At 37.0% G+C, this 22,128-nt stretch overlaps 1 protein-coding gene across 2 annotated transcripts in view; it reads left to right on the forward strand.

Moving 5' to 3' along the window:
* Positions 1-22,128, forward strand: part of CHRM3 (cholinergic receptor muscarinic 3) — a 567,088-nt gene that overhangs the window by 294,388 nt on the left and 250,572 nt on the right. For both annotated transcript variants that reach the window (XM_055589190.1, XM_055589201.1), the window contains one exon: positions 10,270-10,372. In XM_055589190.1, coding sequence (XP_055445165.1) covers positions 10,275-10,372 — 98 coding nt within the window. In that variant the 5' untranslated portion in view covers positions 10,270-10,274. The remainder of the gene's footprint in view (positions 1-10,269; positions 10,373-22,128) is intronic.

Below are 22,128 nucleotides of genomic sequence, written 5' to 3' on the forward strand. Positions count from 1 at the left end.
AGGTATACATGTGTTCCCCATCCTGAACCCTCCTCCCTCCTCCCTCCCCATTCCAATACACTTTTAAAATTTGATTTAGCCTCTGTTTCTTTAGTCTCTTGGCCTCTGTCTAGTCAGCATCACTTCTATATCTCCTTTACGTAAAAACCATCTCCATCGTGTCCACCTTCTATTCAGAACATTTTTGAGGCTGCCTTGCTCTCAGGATAAAGTGTAAGTTCCTGAGGACCGGCATTCAAAGCTTTCCCAAATCGGGCTCCAACCTAATTTCCCCTGACTTAGCCCAGTGTTTTTCTCCCTTGGTCCCACAGTAGATCATCTCGATTTTTTAACCTTTGTTTTTATTGTCCCCCATCCCAGAAGCATTTACCTCCTGTTACTTTATGAATTGTATTCATATTTTGAGATCTGGCTTAGCTCTCACAAAGCATTTCCTTCTTTCTCAATTTATCCTTTATAAATTTATGCATTTCCCACAGCACTGTGGTCCTCACTGCCAAGAACTTGAGCACCACGTTAGATAAATGGATGGATGGATGGATGGATGGATAGATAGACTCACACTATGTATATAATATACATACATATATAAAAACGCTTTATATCATTTTATTTATGACATGATTATCTTTTTGCATAAATGATAACATAAACTTCCCAAAAGCAAAGAAGATAATTACATTTCTCCACATCCCAGAAACATACTAGTGTATGTATTGTGCTCTTTTTTTTTAATTTATTTTTAATATAAATTTATTTATTTTAATTGGAGGCTAATTACTTTACAATATTGTATTGGTTTTGCCATACGTCAACATGAATCCGCCACGGGTGTACACATGTTCCCCATCCTGAACCCCCCTCCCACCTCCCTCCCCATACCATCTGGGTCATCCCAGTGGACCAGCCCCAAGCATCCTATATCATGCATCAAACCTGGACTGGTGGTTTGTTTCATATATGATATTATATATGTTTCAATGCCATTCTCCCAAATCATCCCACCCTCTCCCTCTCCCACAGAGTCCAAAAGACTGTTCTATACATCTGTGTTTCTTTTGCTATCTCGCATACAGGGTTATCATTACCATCTTTCTAAATTCCATATATATGCGTTAGTATACTGTGTATTGTGCTCTTTACCTGTCATTTCCTTTGGAATAATTAAATATAAAGCATCTTGGTAAAGAAACAAGTGCAATGTGTTTCTATCCTAGGAATTTTTCTGTCCCTTTATCTGTAGTCAGACTCTTTAAAATTTTTATTCTTTAATTCCTAAGGTAAAATGTTTTATAAGAGGATGTACTTTTTTTTTTTTTTTTAATTTTTACTTTTTGATCAAGTCACACAGCATGTGGGGTCTTAGTTCCCCAACCCGGGATTGAACCTGTGCCCTTTGCATTGAAAGCACAGGGTCCTGAACACTGGACCATCAGAAAAGTCCCCAAGAAGATATATTTGAAAAAGGAACATGTCTAAGGGAAAATGAGAGTTCCATAATAATAGGATTGTGTATCGACCCTGTACAGCGAGTACTCTTATCCTGATGCCCTATTGTTCCAGTTTAACATTAAGAACAATTCTCAGTTTGTCCATAATAGGCTGGGTTCTGGAGAACAAAGTTCTAATTTATCCCATCAGAGTGTGATTGCAGAGCTTATGTTCTTTGTTGGTAATTAATACATGTTTTTGGTCCACTCTTGCTCATTAGAAAATCAGTTTGGGGTCTTATTCATAGAAAGAACGGGTAGTTCTAGACATAATAGGAACAGGAGGAAAGCGCTATATTCCGTTTAATGCATCACTAAGAAACTGAAGGGGACATTAATTTCTCTAAAGGCCATTCTTGCCTACATAGTTGAACACTGCCGTCTACATCCTTAATCAATTTCCACTTTGACTGACTTCATCTTGGGCTTCATTCTCACTGGAAAATCTATAAAATGATCCATAAAATCTATAAAAATAATGTCAGCATGGAGCCTGTGCACACTCTGTGTTAGCCAGAACCAGGCTCAGCACCTGTGGACCAGAATCCCACTCCTGTGACTAGGAGCCTGGAGCCAACTTTCCCTGAAGTTAGCAAGAATCCGAATGTCTTAAAAGGGAAAAAAGGTAGGATGAAAATAATTAAGTCCAGTTTCCTTTCCCTTTTAAATGTTTCGAACTGTCTCTTTGTGTTCACTGTGTTGAATTGGTTTCTTTGTTCCGTTTGTTTCAATCATCCTGTTAAGCAGACTTCTTAACAAAATGGCATTTCTCCATACCTGGCTGTTTCGTTTGTTCCTGAAGGGGCCTCTCTTCTGCAGGCCAGGCTTATTGAAATTCATGATTGTTGAATGTAAAGGACCAGACTCAGAAGTTTAACTAATTTTCTCTCAAATTACTCAGGTCTTGGCTTAAATGTGCCATGCAGGCTGATTCTGTGTAAGTTGTTGTCGGCTAAGAGATGAAGGGAGAAAAGTAAAGGACAACATGAAAAGTGTAACAAAGACAAAGACTTTACACATAATCAGGAGATAAGGATGTGGAGAGTAAGTAAAGTAGACATCTAATGCTAACTAATATGTTAATAATGTCTTAAAGAAATGCAATCCACTAGATGTTGAAAACATTTTAAATTAAAGAATTACAGACATATTCAAAAGTAGAAAATCATAATCAACCCCCTGTGCTCACCACCTGCCTTCAGGAATTAGCAGCACATAGGCAGCGTATTACTTTCTAGGATACCTTTTTCCCAAAGACACTGATTTTGTTTTTAAATTAATTTATTTGGCTGAGCTGGGTCTTAGTTGCAACATGCAAACTCTTACTTGTTGCATGTGGGATCTTTGTTCCCTGACCAGGGATCAAACCTGTGCCCCCTGTATTGGAAGTGTCTTAGCCACTGAACCACTGGGGAAGTCCCAATACTGGATTATTTTAAAACAAATGCAAGATCTTCACATTCCCTAATGTGCCTAATGTCCTATTTTAAAAAAAAATTTAATGACAAAATAATTTTAAGAGATCAGTTCTGATATTAATAAAAGAATAAGCCACCAATTAAAATTTCATTTTAATCTCAATATTATATTGAGATATAATGTATATACAATAACAAGCACTCACTTTAACTACATGTTTGGATGAGGTTAAACAAATTTATCTGCCATGTTATTACCACTAAACCAAGTCCTGGTACATTTCCCTCACCACACAAAGTTCCCCTAATGTCCTTTCTAGTCGGCTGACACCCCCTTGCCCTACCCCAAACCCAGTCAAATACTGTTCTGCTTTCTGACCCTTAGATTTTTTTCCCCTAGAGTTTTAATAATGAAATCCCTCAATATTCACTTTTGTATCTGGCTCCTTTTGCTCTGCATAATATTTTTACATGGTGTTGTAATGGTTTCAGTGATTCTTCCCTTTCTCTTGGATTTTTTAATTTTGTTGTTTGACAGTATCAAGATTTTGCTTTCTCCAGTCCATCTGATGGACATTTTTTTCCAGTTTGAGGCAATTATGAATGAAGTTGCTATGAACATTGATGTATAAGTTTCTGTGTAGTCATATATTTTTATCTCTCTTGGGTAAATAGGAGTAAAATTGCTCAGCTGCATATTAAGCATATGTTTACCTACATAGTAAACTGTGAAACTGTCTTCAAAAGTGGTTGTATCATTTTATTTTTTATCTTTTTTTTTAATTTTATTTTATTTTTAAACTTTACATAATTGTATTAGTTTTGCCAAATATCAAAATGAATCCGCCACAGGTATACATGGTTGTATCATTTTATATTCCCACCAGCAGTGTAAGAGCACGATAGTTGCCACACATCCTTGCCAACATTCTGTAATCAGTTGTTTTAGGGGTATTGTGGCCTCTTATTGTGGTTTTAATTTATATTTTCCTAGTAAATAATGTTGTTGAGCATCTTCTGCATCGTATTCCTGGAATCCTCAGTGATCACCACTTCCTCAGTTCAATGAAGCAATCAAGATGTGTTTGACTTTCCCTTTCCTGTGCCCATTTTCCAGAAACCTCTCGCAAATAAAGAATCCAGATATAGGGTTTTTTCCTCTTATTGGTTTCCTTTCTCTGTCATCACAGCCCTGTACTACCTATTCCAGTTCCTCAAAATAATTACTTCATTTATTTTTTATAGTTTTCTAGGGTTTGGGGGGAAATAGGAGAGTGCTAGGCTGTAAGTTATACTCCATCCTCATGGTTATGAGAGGAAATCCCAATTACTTTTTGAGAAAGCATCCTTTAGATTTATCAAGGGTAGAGTGATAAAGATTAGATTATCAAGGGTCAGCCTCAAAAACTGAAGTCCTATTGTATAGGGGGGAAACCCTTCAACTTATTACATGTAGGTTCACTCTCTGATATTGAGATTATAATACCAAGAAAGAAAAGGAAGACATGCCCCCTTGCTGAGTCCGAGGAATTCTGCAAAATAAGAATGACTGTGAAAGGAAAGTGACGCAATCTAATGGTGCCTCCCAACTTTCTCTCTTGGAGTTTCAGTCCAGAGAATGAGGTGTGTATTCGTGAGAAGGAGGTGTGTCTAAGACAGCAGCTAATTCATACACAGCCCTCTGCCAGCATCACAGTGAACTTAGCAGTGTAACAAGGTCAATCGGAGGAACGCCTTGGAACTTAAGTTCTAGTGTGGCATGGCTAGGACCCTGAAACAGCTGGAGAATGTGTCACTGGGGCTGGGGTGCCATCCCATAGGAGAAGATGATTCTGATCTGAGGGCTGCAACACCGCAAGGCTGAAGGTGCATCACGGTCAGACCTCTGAGACGGGTACACTGTCAGCAGGAGGTAAGATGAGGTCGAGTTAAACAGAAATGTCTACCCAACTTGAATTGGTCAAGAAATAACAGATGACATGCATGCCAGTGGTAAACTTTACTATGTCAACAGGGTTAGGAGCACCGAGATAAATAAGGAGATCTACCCCACATGTCAAAGGAAATAGACAAAGTCACATTTGGAAATGCAAACTGTGTTCTTCTCTTCTCCATTTATTAAAGCCACACTTCTGTGTGTGTGTGTGTGTGTGTGTGTGTGTGCGCACACACATGTTAGAAGAAAGAGTGGGAGAGAAAAGCTAATAGGCTGGCTTATCCAAAAGAGATTGAACAGTACTGGAATTACATTGAATTTTGCATTTCTCTTTATATACAAATGTATAAACAACTGCCGGGGGAGGGGCAGGGAATGTGGTTTGTGAATTTCTAATGATTTGTGAGATTTACAGGCATAGGAAGGTAGAAGTTCGTTTGCTTTCTAAGAGTTACAGAGCCAGGAGATAGGCACTGTAGCTTTTACCCCTTAATCTTACTTCTAGAGGGTAGGAGATGTTTTGAAGCAGCAAATGCTAGAAATGTACTGCCTAAAGCCAGGAATGAGACCAAGACTAGAGAGAGACGAATATTATACCATGTGAGACAAATGATGAACACTTGCTGGCTCACCCTTATTCTTAGATAGAGGTCAGCAAGCAAAAATTAGCTGTTGCTTCTTCAAAAGCACTTCCCTGCCCTGTTAAGACTAAATGGCTTCCCAGCGGTGGAGGAGATCCTGTTGGGGAGATGGGTGATGTCTTAATGAAGAAAATGAAGAAATGGGAGATTTCTGCAGCTGGCCAATTTTCCTTAGCTTTTTTTTATATTAGGAAATGGGACAGAGGGAATGTAAGAAGATGAAAGCTATGGTACAATAGGAAAAGACTGTTGATCATAGATCTGTTTAAAATCACGTACATTAGTGATCATGTTAACAAGTCTTCTTGTTTTTGTAATCTTACCTAATTTTTCCATGGACCATCATTATAAGAAATTGAATTCTACCTTCTGTTAAAATATATATGTATTTTATCTCAGCATCATCCTAAGTATATCTCAATCTCCAAACTCTTTCCTCCACTATCAAATAGTTAACAATGTAACAAAATAATATTGTGTGTGCTGGAAACCACTTAACCTTGTAAACACATATTCTAAATATATCGTGTTTGTGAGTCTGTATTTCTATTGAGTGGGTATTTCAAATGAGTAAAGCTTTAAAATATATTATGAGAATGGTGTTAAGATTTTTTAATGCATTCATAACTACTCTACCCTAGTACCACAATTTTCTTTATTCTGGTCCTGTGGCTAGTATTTATTCACATATATATTTTGTACCTATTTATAATCAGAACATACAATTTGATATACCACTTTCTCTGTATTGTGATTTAATTGTTACTTTAATGGCAACTTAATATACTATGGAGTTAATATGCCCATATGTTCTTAGATGCCCTGCTGTGGGATACACAAATAGTTTCTATTACTCACTATTATGAATAATGCTGCAATGACATTTTCCTGATTTTGAATTGTTTGCTTGGGATAATTTGTGAGTGGATTACTAGGTCCAAAGATATGAATATATTTAAGGACTCTAAATATAGGTATAGGTGAGGCAGTGATTCAGTGGGCTCTACATATGTATAATACAACTGAAATATGTGAGTCTATCAATTGTTTTCCCAATAATCTCAGCTGCATTGTATTATTTATAATTGTAGTTAATGCAATCTAGTTAGTGCAATAGAAGGCCACTTCTTATTGTGTATTAAGTGAGTTAGCCTATCAAAAAATTATAATTTCTCTATTTGTAAACTAGTGACAGTGATATTTTCTTTACAAAGCTGTTGAAATGATTAGATGAATTCATCAATGCCTCGTGTGTTCACGCCACAAAGGAAATTATTAATCCTCCTTCCCTCTGTCTGTGGCTCCCTCATTTCGTCCATCAACCCTCCTGCTCCTGACTCCTTCTTCAATGGGTTATACATTCAAGTTCTTTTTGTACAAATTTTCATAGAACCTGATTTCTCATTCCAGAGTTCACAGGAGCTAATTGTCAGGTTTCTGCAGAGAACCAGTCTCTACCATGCCAGCAAGTGCTGAATTATACCACAAATCATGGAGGTCAAATCTATCAGACCCCTTGAATTTCTTAAATGTCCATACAAACAAGTCAGAAATATACTCAGAATAAAATTGTTCCATAAATTGCTCATTTTAGAAGTTTGTGTATAGTTCAATTTCTCTTTATATGACTTGTCCAGGTTTTCTTCCTTTAGGTTGCTCGGAGATATTTTGATTTGTTTATTTGCTTCTTTGTTTTGGTTTCGGGTAATGTTTCTGCTTCATCTGCTCTTTGCTGCCAGTACCCAAGAACAAGCTTACTTCTGTGATAACAAGTGTGGTTTGTCAAAAGCAACCGCAACACAAGAGCATTGCTGCAAGTTGCATATCTGGATGGTACTGTCACTTGGATTTTGTCTGTCTTACATCTAATGTTTGTCCATTTTCTAGGCATTATTGCTCATCTGTTGCCTGGAATTGGTTTCTATCTTGAAAGCCTCTGTAGCAGAATCTGCCTTTTTAAGCAACCACGCTTCTTTAAAGCTAAAATAATTCCTAATATGTTATAAGGTCTCAGGAAGCCTATAACAGGCATACAGCATCTCAACTGGAAGCATTGAAAATAAAAGCATTGAAAATAAAAGCTTATATCCTATTTCATGAGGGCAAGGAGATTTGGGGGCTACCACAAGATTTTCCAGTCTCACTCTCATGATGAGAAATTGAACTGAATAAGATGTATTCTAAGCAGTTTCACTTTAGGAGTTTAGAAGAGAAAAAGTGAGAGGAGGAGGAAGAAGAGGAAGGAAAAAATTCCTCTCCAGTCTTTCCAACTTCAGCAACTATATTTCTTGTCCCTTGGAGAACATCACAGGCCCTCTTTAGATTTTTTTTCTTACATAAAGCTATGTGTCATAGACAAGGTTTCTCCATTTTTATATTAATAAACCTGCATTTCCCCCATCTCTGTGCTGGCTCTCCCCATTTTCACATGTTACAAATGAGTGCTGGCCTCTCTTCCTCTCTGAATAGACACACTAATTCAACCTCTGACCACAGTGCAAAGCCCTTTTATCCACACACTGCATCAGCAAAGTTATTAAAGTGCTGATGAAGTCAGAAGCAAAAACCAGGAGGCCTGAGCAAGGCTCATATGTAACAGTTACACAGAGGGCATCTGAGGATCAGAGCTGAATGTAGACAACCACCAGATTCTCCATGGTTACTGGACGGTACACAGTCACCAGTCTTGCCTTCAATATGGCTGCACCGAGAAGTCTTTTTTAAGCATATCCAAACCCAGGGGGTGAAAACACATGAACTAATCATAATCTTTCTACCCCATGCTTGCTTTCCTAAAACGTGAAACAGAAAGGGTGATGGTGGCAGCACTTTGGCTGTGCCTGGAGTCTGAACTGCAGTGCAATCAGGAAAACATGTCATGCAATAAGGTGTCATACCACATGCTACACACCCCTCTCCCTGCACAGAGTGGGGACTAGACTTGTCTATGTGAATCAATTTTTCCCCAATTATATGAAGTTTTCTTTTAGTTTCTTTTATTATTATTTTGTGTTGAATATAGTTGATTTGCAATGATTCAGTGTATAGCAGTGATTATGTTTTATTTACATATGTATGTGTATACACACATTATATATATATAACATATATATATATGAAATTTTTCAGATTCTTTTCCATTATAGGTTATTACAAAGTATTGAGTAAAGTTCCCTGTGCTACACAGTAGGTCCTTGTTTATCTAATTTATATAGTAGCTCATATCTGTTAATTGCAAATTCCCAATTTATCCCTCCCCCTTATTCCTTTTTGGTAGCCATAAGTTTGTTGCCTATGTCTATGAGTCTTATTTCTGTTTTGTAAAAAGTATATTAGTCATGGGCTTTCCTGATGGCTCAGTGGTGAAGAACCTGCTGGCCAGTGCAGCAGAGGCAAGTTTGACCCCTGGGTTGAGAAGATCCCCTGGAGAAGGAAATGACAACCCAAATATTCTTGCCTGGGAAATCTCATGGACAGAGGAGCCTGGTAGGCTACAGTCCATGGGGTCACAAAAGAGTCAGAAACAACTTAGCATCTAAACACCAACAGTATTACTCAGTCATTAAAAAGAATGAAATAGTGCCATTTGCAGCAATGGGTGGACCCAGAAATTGTCATATTAAGTAAAGTAAGTCAGACAGAGAAAGACAAATATCATATGATATCACTTACATTCAGAATCTAAAAAAGTGAACTTATTTATACAAATCACTTTCTGGTCTTGGGTGGGCCCCTCAACCTTGTGAGTCCAGGATGAGATGACATGTGTATAGGAGTTAGGGGATAGTTTCAAATTGTATGCAGTTATTTGGGTGGGTGCTTGTGTTTGTACTGTTGGTCTGATTTATGGTTATTTAAATCTGTAAAAGGGTGTTCTGCCACTTCCTTTGTGCATGTTCTGTTCCCTCACATTATTGTAGACCCAATATAAGGCAACTTTTAGAACATGCCATTCTCCCTCACAGCTTCCTGTGTTTGAACATGCTGCCTGAATAACACCCTCCTCACCCCTCCTTCTTCCTCCACCTCACCTCCATCTCCCTTTGTGTATCTGTTCCCCTCCTACTCACCATTCAAGGCTTAGCTTACAGACCCTCTGCTTTGTGTCACACCCGTGGGTCCTGTCTGCACCGTGAACACGATGACTTCATCCTCAGGGTTGCTGTGGGTCCAAGTGTGGCCTTTCCTACTTGAGTGGACTTGCATTTTTGAGGGCAGGACCAAATCTTACTCATTTTCTCAACCCAATATCTGGTTCTTGTTATTTACTTGGTAAATATTGATCAGAATGATGAGTGAATGTCAGATACTCACCGCCATGAAAGAAATTGTACTAGTCGGGTTCATGATTCTTCACTAATTTGCTATGAAACTTGTGAAAGAAACAACACTCAAGCTTTCTGTATGTGATATAAATATAGGCACCTTATGTGCATATTTTAATGGGGAAGCTTATAAAGTACTCCTAATTATTGAAAGTTTCAAACTGAGAACATGTGACCGCATGACAGTCTACAAGATGTGTCAGTTGTGGAGAAGTACGTTGCACAAGTCGTTTCCCCAGTAACTGCTGTGGATCACTCCTGAGGCAGGATGCTAACAGGTATTGTGGGATGAAAAGGTTTCTTGATGAAATTCATTTGGGGAAACACTGGAATAAATCTCCATTTATGAAACCTGTGATTTCGTTAAAATGCCATCTCACAATTCAGTGGTCCCAAGTTTCCTGCATCTTCTTTTATCTTGTTTTAGATTTGATTACTCCTCCTTTCTCTGGTTTTCAGCTTTCATGGTGACATGGCATCTGGTTTCTTTCTACAAGGAGAGTTCAGCACACAGCACAGTCTTTGATACATTGGATTGGTTTGAGGATCCTACCTGGAATAGGTATGTAAGACTTCCAGTGTTTGCTTTCTCATCCTTTGAATAGCCATGGATGTTATATCCATTTCAACTTTTCTTGTTGTTGATTAAGAGTGGAATTTGTTCTGAAGAATAAACTTCATGTGTTAGAGATGATCTTTGTCTTTTCGGCTTAGAGCATGTGTTTATAATATGACATACAAGACTCCCCGACACCCTTCATTTCCTTTGTTGTGTGATTAATACAAATTAAGAATACATTCATGCCAGTAGAGAATGGAAATTCCATGCTCATATGGCTCTGAAAATAATGGAATTTAATATATAAATCTTTGGAACTCAAGTATACAAAATATGACAGATCCCCTGGTATGTTTATAAATATAGTATACAAAAGTCTAACATCTAACAGAAAGATGTAACTTTTTTTTCCAAAATAGTCCAGTCTTAGACAAACCTAAGTACCAAATTTTAAACTAAATGACTGCACATGGGAATTAATTAATGATTATTTGATCCTGTTAGTTTTTGAGACAAGTATTCCCGTGGTGTAAAATGACATAAATATGACATAAAGGCAAAAAATACAGTATTTGAAGGTGTAATTGTTTTATGAGTTATCTTGAAGGGGATATTCTGAAATTAGATTCTCATGAGATATAAGCTGTGTAGCTCCTGATTTAATTCAGTTCAGACTACTTTGATGAGTGCTCTGTGTGTGTGTTTGAGGGGGGCGGTGGGGCGGGGAGTGGTATGTTAGCTCTAAGAGATACTTAATTATAAGATTCATTGCTTTGTTGTATTCAATTTTCAAAATATTTTGGGGACTATTGTAGACTTTTTGAAATTTTGGTTTGTATTTAGAAAAGAGTCCAGCCTATATAAATTGTATTTTCAAAAAAGTAAAGCTGCCCTGCTCAATCCTCCTTCCCAAAATGTCTGCTGAAAACCACATTTGGGAAGTAGCATAGCCTTGAGACTTAATTAGATATAACCTATGACCTTGGGGAAAAAATGTTATGCTGTACTCCTTAACCCATGACCTTGAAAAAAAATGTTTTGCTTCCTTAGAAAGAGGGAGGGAGAGAGAGAGAAGGAGGGAGGAAGAGAGATAAGGAGGGAGAAAATAAATTCACAGTTGCCATGTACCAAATACTCTAGGTCACCTTTATTCTTAATAAGGTATCAAGTAATTAATCGATGTGTTTCCCTGAGTCTCCAGAGAATTTATCTTCTACATTCTCTGAAAGTCTTAAATCTATAATTAGAGTTTAACCTTCTTAATTTAAGGCAGAAGTTGCAGTTGCATGCACCTGCATGTTCCAGCTCTCTTAGGTTGTTTATTGTATAGGGTTTTTTTTTTTTAATTTTTTGCTTAACACAAAATTAATATATCAATACATGTGTTTAAAAAAATGCCAAATCAAAAAATCAGAAGAGTTCACATAAAAATCTGGGCTTCCCATCTCTGGAAATGAATTAAATTAGTTGCTTGTGCCCAAATTCTAGCTGTCATACAAATTACCTCCCACATCTAACCCATCAGGTCCTCCAAAGCCTTGCTGTGACCACCCAGTGGTTCTCAGCCTCACTGTGAAAAGACAATTTCCTGGGTGCTCAGGCTGTACCCAGAAAATTAAGCCAATAGTTCCGAGTGTAGAGCTGGGCTTCAAAAGTGTAGAAAGTTCTTCAGATGATTCTGATATGCAACCAAGGTTTAGAACCACTGCCCTAACATCTTCCTCTGTCCCTATATGGCAATGGCCATGCCCATAGTCCAGGTCATACTCACCACTTCCTGGTCTTGACAGTTTTGTACCATCATCACTAAATCACCTTCTCATTTCTGTTCTCATCTTTGTTCAGTTCCATCCCCACCCAACAGCCAGAGTCACTGTTTCAGAATTGAACACACCTAGTTAATGCATGCTTGAACCTCTTCAGTAATAATAACAATAATGATAACAGCTGATGACGATCATTGATACCTTGGTTGAATGAAGAATCTGAGTTGAGGCTTTGTTGAAGTCATTGGAGCATTAAATATCAGAAGCAAATGGGGGAGGCCCACGTGAAGCTTATTGCCTAATCTGACAGTATCTTCTGCCTGCCTACTCCTACAGGCAGTGACCCATGGGCCAAAAGCATCCCTGACTTCTATAAATTGCCACCCAATCAGTGTCCTGATGTCACACCACTGTCGGGAGCAAAGGGGGGTTATAGCCTGGCAGTGACGATATTATAAGACTAATGTTAGCACACAGCCACCAGTGCTTATTAAATGTCACTTCTTCCTAGTTGCATGATCCACCCAGCAAAGTAAGTTGATGCTGGTAAATTTTTAGGTGGACTAACTGAACTAAGGGTGTGCGTTTGTCAGTGTTAGAACTTATACATGGAATCATCTCTCTTGCCGCTTTGACACACACTTCCTCCTTGTCACCAACAAATAACATAAATCCAGTTATTTATTTGAGCTGCAGTGGAGACTTTTCTTTTTCAAAATGACTGTGTAGTGGTGGTGTGGGCCATAGAGGTAGTTACTGGAGTCTTTGCTTTAGCCTCCACCCACCCCATAACTGGAGATGATATGCTTCCCATTGCAAGGGAAGAAGATAAGGTGGCATCAGAAACTTTTCGTAAAAGACATCTTCTGACATATAGTGATGTTATTTTACTCAGAGTTCAAAAATAAATCAAGAAATGCAAAGTGTTCTTGCCTGGAGAATCCCAGGGGCAGGAGAGCCTGGTGGGCTGACGTTTATGGGGTCACACAAGAGTCGGACACGACTGAGGTGACTTAGCAGCAGCAGCAGCAGCTTTGAAGTCGAGTGGAACTTGTGTCCATGTCAGTACCCCTTGTGCACACTGTAATCAAGTTTTATTTCATACAGGTGACAATTATTTTCTTCAGTATAAAACCATCACTGCTTCACTACTGACATTATAAAAAGTTCAAGGAATTGTGTTAAGACAAAAATGTGCCTATGACATTCAGGTAATGGAGACCAATAAAGATGTTATAGCCTGAGGTGTTGAATTAATGCCTGAGACACAGTTATCCGCTCTGCCTTAGGGTCCTAGCTTACCCAAATAATATGCCTGGGCAGAGCTGTCTTACATCTAAAGAAACGATTGACATTTTTACTTCTTTCCTAAATGTTTATTTTGGAGGACAAGTGGGAAACAAAATACAGAGAGAGGCACAAGCACATACTCACTGAGCATCCCTAGGGTTAAATTCCTCTGTCCACAGAATTCTCCAGGAAAGAATACTGGAGTGGGCAACCATTCCCTTCTCCAGGGGATCTTCCTGACCCAGGGACTGAACCCAGGCCTCCTGCATCGCAGGGAGGTTCTTTACTGTCTGAGCCATCAGGGAAGCCCCAAATACAGGGTAGTGTTTGTTAATGAGATGCCTTTGTTTTTCCTTTGGAAATCAAGATGAACTGGCCATGTGTATAATTTTTCTTTGTGGTGAGTAGGTTTGTAATAAGGCCATAGATTCTTTTCATGCCATTTTAGAAATCATTTGAAAGGATTCAGGCAGTGATGACCATTATGTTTTAAGATTTTACATTCAGTTCAGTTCAGTTCAGTCGCTCAGTCGTGTCCAACTCTTTGCGACCCCATGGATTTGCAGCACCCTAGGCCTCCCTGTCTATCACCAACTCCTGGAGTTCACTCAGACTCACGTCCATCGAGTCAGTGATGCCATCCAGCCATCTCATTCTCTGTCATCCCCTTCTCCTCCTGCACCCAATCCCTCCCAGCATCAGAGTCTTTTCCAATGAGTCACCTCTTCACATGAGGTGGCCAAAGGACTGGAGTTTCAGCTTTAGCATCATTCCTTCCAAAGAACACCCACGACTGATCTCCTTTAGGATGGACTGGTTGGATCTCCATGCAGTCCAAGGGACTCTCAAGTCTTCTCCAACACCACAGTTCAAAAGCATCAATTCTTCGGTGCTCAGCTTTCTTCACAGCCCAACTCTCACATCCATACATGACTCCTGGAAAAACCATAGCCTTGACTAGACATTAGAACATGCAAAGCTTTTCCAATAAGATAAATCCATTTTTCTAAATTCTTTGTATCACTGAGTGCCTGGGATATGGACAGAGGTAGATTAAAATCTATCTTATTGTCACCACATGAAACAGCTATTGAGAAGGAAATTAATAGTGTCTGAAATGAACCCTGGGTTAAGCATAGCTCACGTGGTATTTCTACCATTATTTTTCACTTGCCATTAATTCACTTTAATCAGAGAGGTTCCCTAAACTAATTAGGATTCATTTTTAAAAATCTAAAGTAACAGGTAAATGTAGTCTATATTTATTTTAAGGCAGGAACAATATGGATGCTGAATTGATTGTGAAGACATTTATTATGTTATATGTATACATCAAATGGCTTCAAAAATATGCATGTTTGTCACAGATATTTACTATTATATCAGACTTTTTCTTATTCCTATCATTCCTCTAGCACTTTGTGTTGACTTTTGAGAATGAACATTTTGGAACAAAAGATGTATTCTTCCAGGATCCTGCATGCTTGAACCATATTAGACTTTAGTAAATGTTTGTGAAATGAATGATGAATAATGCAAAAGTCTTTTAATTTTAGATACAAGCAGATGAAATTGTACTGAAGCTAGGAACTGACTTAGCCAGTGAACTAGATATATAAAATAATGACAAATAAAAATGGTAATTCATCAGAGCTGATATTATATCTGCTATGCTCTGTGGAAGCAGAGAGAGATGGGCATCATTTTTAAAGGATTTGGACAAAGTCAAAGGGCCAGCAAATCTAATATTTTGGTGAGCAGCTCATCCTGATTTCATTAAGGCATGGCTGTTCACTTCCCTTTCTCCTTCACTGAAGTTTTCATCTTTAAAATCTTTTTTAACTGCCATGTTAAGAGGATGTTCTAGTCTAAAGACTCCTGGTTCAGGTACCTTATCTTTAAAAACTTTGCTAGGGGCATGTGGGACATTAAGAGTAAAATACTACAGTATCTCGATAAATACTAGTCTAGTACAGAAACAGCTGCATTTATAACTGAACAGAGTCTAATGTTGTCTGACCATGCAATATGCTGCCCAAGTAAACTCTTTAGGAACTGCTTGAATTATTCCTATGCCTCCCTCTACTTATCTATTCAATCTTTGACTTTTCTTGGCAAAGCTCAAACCCAGTTAAAGTCCATATGCTTTACATTGCTTCACTCTTGAATTTTAGAAAATGATTAGATAGTCCAAATGGATGTGATGATCCTATTAGCCAACAGCAATATAAGCCCTTCATACATAAAATTATTTTTCTCGGAAGGATATGAAATTTCACTTTGAAATTAAGTTGTTTTCTTAATATCACAACATACTGTGCCTCAAGGATAAGTAATTTCATACATTTAGGATCCTTCAATTATATTCCCATATTGGAGAGATATTACATTATTTTACTTTATCTGAATATTAATAATATGATCAATGATAGCTTTGAATATAAGTATTCTGAAATTGGAAACATCCCCATATTTAAGTTAGCCACTTTAATATTCAAACATGTCTTTCTTTATATTATTAGTTTTTTTTCCTTTAAACATTTTCATTCTCCACTGTTCACTTGTTTGTGATGAATGTGATTAATGTATCTGTACTCTGCTTTTTTATACATTAAAATACTTTAGATAGATTATAAAAAGATGAATGAAATAGAAAATTAAGGCAGAATAATTATCAATGAAACAGAATATTAAGAAACAACAAATAGAAATAAAACCACAGAATCAAGAGAAATAAATATCAATCACAATTAGGCAGACCAACAGTTGCTGTGATGATCATCAGACTTGACTCTAGGTTTACTGGGGGCTAAAGCCAAATTTTGTTGAACAATTCTCTTATCTGAAAAAAAGATACATTTGCCTAACATTAAAATACTCATTCTGTAAAAAGAGAAATTACATACCTGACGGGAATGGAAGGGAAAAGAGTACTTATCATACTATGGGACCATTGGACTCATATTTGAGGATCATGCATGCAGGAATGAGATACAGCTGTCCTGAACTATGTGTATTTATCAGCAGCCTCTTTTTATTTATATTTATGGTTGTGGTTCACGGACGATTGAAACAAAACCATTGATGTCTGAATTTATATGGTGAATTCCATTGGCTTTTGAACCTCAGCGTGCTCAGAGATCTTGATTTTGTTTTTTTATTCTTTACCACTATCAACACTAAATTTTAAATGCTGTTTTATGAAATCAAGTAGAAGCTATAGTTGCAAAATTGTTGACTAGGGTCTCATAAAAGTTGAGAAGATTTTATTGATTTAAATTTTGGTAGTTTTTTCCTTTGGCATGAAATTATGTGTTTGCCTACACTGTTTTTATTTATGATATTAGCTACTACTTTATAGGTATATCTTTAATTTCTTACTCTTTGAGCTTTGGGGAAAAAATAAGTCTATATTTTCTTTGAGACCATTGAACTAAGAGAATAAGTGTGTTAGTCACTCAGTCATGTCTGACTCTCTTGTGACCCCATGGACTGTGGCCCGCTAGGCTTCTCTGTCCATGGAATACTCCAGGCATGAATATCGGAGTGGGTTGCCAATTAGGTGCTGCTTATTTTCCGAGATAGCAACTTTGTGGATTCATGGCACAAGCTTTATATTGTTGTCCTATTCTTGAAATCTACCCCATTTTAAATCTTCTATCAAATCCTTTGCAATATAAAAATTGTTGTGATTAATCTTCTAAAAGCATGGCACACAATTTGAATCAGTTCTAATGAGGTGGATGAAACTGGAGCCTATTATACAGAGTGAAGTAAGCCAGAAAGAAAAACACCAATACAGTATACTAACGCATAAATATGGAATTTAGAAAGATGGTAATGATAACCCTGTATGTGAGACAGCAAAAGAGACACAGATGTATAGAACAGCCTTTTGGACCCTGTGGGAGAGGGAGGAGGGGGCATGATTTGGGAGAATGGCATTGAAACATGTATAATATCATATAAGAAATGAATTGCCAGTCCAGGTTCGATGCAGGATACAGGAAGCTTGGAGCTGGTGCACTAGGATGACCCAGAGGGATGGATGGTATGGGGAGGGAGGAGAGAGGGGGAGTTCAGGATTGGGAACACGTGTACACTCGTGGCGGATTCATGTTGATGTATGGCAAAACCAATACAATATTGTAAAGTAATTAGCATCCAATTAAAATAAATAAATTTAAATTTAAAAAAGAAAAAGGAGTCATATTTTGCAAGCAACATTCTATAGTATAAAGGGAGTTAAGAATGCCTAGTACCATGAATTCTGGTCTTAAAAGATTGAAGACATTTTCAGTTTGAAAAACCAGCAGATATAGATGTATTTTAAAGTGTCATTTAAAAAATAAAGCTCTGTATTTCTGGTATATGACTTATATTAACATATAGCTTATTTCCAAATACTGCATTATAAACTACACACAGTAGTAAAAAAAAACAATGATGGCAAATAGAACCAAGTAATGAGTGGGCAAAATCTGAACTTATGTTATACTTCCACGAGTTACTTATGACTTTGAGGGTATTCTGAATTAACTTCTGGTTGTAATACATTTAGTTCCTATTTAGAAAAAAAAAAAAGATTAAAAAAAATTTGAGAGCCTGTCTCAGATTTGTGAACAAAACACGATCCTGGTGGTGCTGAAAGCTATCTTTCTGGGACATTTTTCAACTAACAAAAACTGTTTCAAACTAATCTGATTATCTGTACACTGCAAAGCAATTGACACAGTTGAGTCTCCCCTTTAATCTGCTGGCCCATCTCACATTTTACAAGGCACTGTCATGGGCTAGTCCCTCTTTGAGTCCCCTAACACATATCATCTCTTCAGAATATCTTATTTAATCTTCAAAGTTGCCCTGTGAGATAAGTAATAGCCTTTCTTTACATATAACAAAGAAAAATGTGTTAGAGAAAAATAATGTCATGAATCATTCCTATCTGCCTACTAACAAGAAGGGTAAACTGTGATACCAGAACTTTTTATTTCTTAAAGCATAATCCTTTTCCTCCTAACCAGTGCTTCTCAATCAGAATGATTTTGTTCCCTAGGAGGATATTGGGCAATGTCTGAAACCGTGTTTGGTGTTCATAACAGAGGAGGGAACTCAACTGATTTCACAGCTGAGTTTCTATGAAAGGTCATAAAGACTACTCTCTTCCATGACTCCTGTATATACTCCGCACTCCACTGTTTGTTTCCTGAAAATTATACAGGAAATTGCTTGCATCTACTCATCATTCTGCCTGGAGTACCCTGAACCCCCTTTCCTGCCAAATGTGTATTCATTTTCAAGATCCAAATGAAATCTCCATGGTTCACTGATGCCTTTCCCCATGCCCTGCTCATCTTCTCCCCAGGCAAAGTTCACCATGTTCTTCCCCCAACCCCTGCTAGCTTCATGGTTACCCAGCACTTATAGCTCTGTATTGCAACTTATTGATTTTCCTGATTGTTTTTCCCTAAGACTGAATTCTTTGAGTACTGGCACCAACATCATATTCATCATAGTATTTCCTAGTGGCAGTACAAAGAGTCACTAAACAAATGCTTTATTGTATATTGAATAAATGCTAAGTGATCCATGAATCCCTCCTGATTTATCATTCCCTAGCAGCTAGGGAAATGATGCAATAAATTAATTTGCGCAGTATTCTGGAGTATCCAAAAAGATTAGGAATGAGTTTCATTAACTTGAGCTTTCACACTCTCACCCTTTTTTAGTTGGGAAAAAGTCCAAATAGAGAAAAATGTAGTGTTTCAGAAGGTGACTCCAAAAACTTTAATACTTTTAAAAGATGTAGTCTCATTCACATTCCACTTTACTTATTAATATAGGAACTTTGAAAATTTTAAGGTGTTAAGAAACAAAGCTATCACTTAAGGTCAAATATTGTCCATTCATTAAATAAATTTATATTGATTGCCTATATGTGCTGGGTTACCTGGAACATTATTTTGGATTTTTTTTTTTACTAATACTTTATTTTAATAATTATAGTAATTTGGAGGAAAATTAATGAGTTGTGAGATGTGTTTTCTAATGCCCTAGAATAAATAATTGGTTTGCTTTTGCTAAGAAAGTATCTACATGTTTTATATTTGATCTCTGACTTTATTTGTTAATAATTTTTTAACGGAAGCTAATGTAACCTCTGTACCCCTGATGCTGGGTTCAGAGGTTATTCATCAGTATTGTTTATTATAGGGAATATTCCAGAACAATAACATCATGTGGTAATATCAGAACATCATCTTTATAAGTAAATTAGAGCATATTTATACTTATAATAGATATACTTTAAAAAAGCATTTCACTACATAGTTGAATCCATTCTAAGTTTCAAACTGTTTAGTATGGAACAGGAAACAAATCTGTGGTCTTCATATCACAAAGTTATAAAAACCTGTCTTTAGTAATGTAAATGTGACCTCTTTTAATCAGTTGCACTCAAGAAATATAAATACATGCATGCAGAATCACTTCAGTCGTGTTTGACTCTTTGTGATTCTGTGGACCATAGCACGCCAGGCTCCTGTGTCCATGGGATTCTCCAGGGAAGAATACTGGAGTGGGTTGCCATGCCCTCCTCCAGCGGATCTTTTCGACCCTGGGATCAGACTCGCGTCTCTTAATGTCTCCTGCATTGGCAGACGGGTTACTTACTACTAGCACCACCTTATATTCTTACCACCATCACATACTACTGTTAGTGCATCAGGCCATACTTAGTACTTTACAGTAATCTGTAAATTCTCTGCTTCTAAAGTGGTTGCCAGTCTGAAAAATAAAATGTTTTTATACCTTCTTTTACTTAAAAAAAAAAATATATTGCAATGCTTTTTCAAGGAGCTATTTGCAGAAGGGACTAGTATAACTGGTAAGTAATAATGTATATAATTAGTGTATAACTCTGTGTGTGTGTATATGTATATTTCCCGTTAACTCAAACACATTGTCTTGGGTTTTTCCCTCAAATATTTTACCATACAAAGATCCAAAGACCTTTTTTTCAATTTTATTGAAACTCCATTGTCAGGAAAATATTAAATGTTTTATTTGCTGTCTATTTGAATTCTAAGTTTATCCTTTAAGACTTATAGTGTTCTATGTTGGTGTACCTATGGTTTAGCAGTACTTCCACGTAGTAAGTAGTATAGTTGATGTAAGCATCAGTTTTGCACTCAGCAGCTCTGGATTCAAGACCTGGATTAAAACCTACAAATTGTGTTTCCCTGTCTCTTGAATTATTCTAGCCTCTGCTTTTCCATTCATTCTCCCAATAAGGGTCATCAGGCCCACTTTATGAACAGACTATGTTGAAAGGATTCAATGAGATATAAGAGGAATGCCTGGGTATGGTAAGAGTTTGGAGAATGGCGATTTTAATTCAGACCTCACCAAGGCCCTTACTGGTTCAAATTTACGTCAAAGAGAGGGACATAAAATGGGAAAATGAAAAAAGCGATGTCCCCAGAGACTGTGAAATGTCTAACTCCAGGTCACACAGCTTTGATATGCCAGAGTGAGGGCTCCCCACCTACAGGCCAACAGGAGCCCTGACTCATCCACATTCTGACACATAGTAAGCATTCCAGAAACAATGAGTAAGTGAGTTTTAAGAACTCCTGTGGAGAACTAAAGTCATAGATGAGCGCGTGGAGACTGAGCTACACTAGTGTAGCACGTGATAGTCTTTTGCTGAGGCTGTGTTGTTTACACACCCCATGGGCAAGAATCTTATAATATTTGTTTTTATGCTGCCAATACTTAAAAGAGGGCCTCGAGTAGACACTTAATACATCTTTGTTTAATTACTGAATAAGTAAACAGATGAACTCAAAAAGCTGAGAATTAATTTTTAATTTACATGTTTTTAATTTTAAAAAGCTGTTATTTTTCTTATTTTGCTACTACAATTTGGAGAGAAGGTATGTCTTTCAGTGTGTTTTGTCTTAGAAGTCTGCCTTACTGTAGTCTTTTCTACATTCGGTTTAAAATTCTGCAGTTACTCTAAGTCTTCTCTTAGGTTTTTTTTTTTTTTTTTCATCAACAAGTGATCTTTGTTTTCTCAATATTTAAAGAATATCAATCCCTTTTCATAAGATTCTTTCACTAAAATAATATAAAACTACTCATGTGTACTAAATTAATAGAAAGTCATGACTTGTAGATATTTATTGGTTTTGATTTATACATAGTATATAACTAAAATTCAGGTAGCAAAGTATTGATGGTATTCTGAGGGATTTGTGTTACAAGGTGAAAAAGGAATGATACTCACTGAGCACAATAAGTTGCAATAACACAGACACCTCTAAAGTCGTTTAAGTCATTGTGTGTTCTTAGGACAGTTAATCTTGCCCTGAAATCTTATTTACTCTCATGTTTTTGACAGTTAATTAAAGACCCTATGACTCTGGTCCCACTATTATGTTAAATTCACATTGATTAAGTCATAATTAAAAATTTAGCTCAAAGAATAAAGGCTGAAGATATACTTAGATGATACTTTTCTATTTGTTTCAAAATAATGTAGACTTCACCAGTTCTCTCCATGGGAGTTTTTAATAACAATTAGAATAAAAATGTGATTTGTTTGAATGTCACTAATTTGCCTTGTTGAAAAATAAAAAATGAGATTTTCTCAGTATCCCCCCTTACCCAGGGAGGATTCTGTATTGAAGTATCATAAAT

This window comes from Bubalus kerabau, chromosome 1 (assembly GCF_029407905.1).
Source record: "Bubalus kerabau isolate K-KA32 ecotype Philippines breed swamp buffalo chromosome 1, PCC_UOA_SB_1v2, whole genome shotgun sequence".
NCBI classification, from domain to species: domain Eukaryota; kingdom Metazoa; phylum Chordata; class Mammalia; order Artiodactyla; family Bovidae; genus Bubalus; species Bubalus kerabau.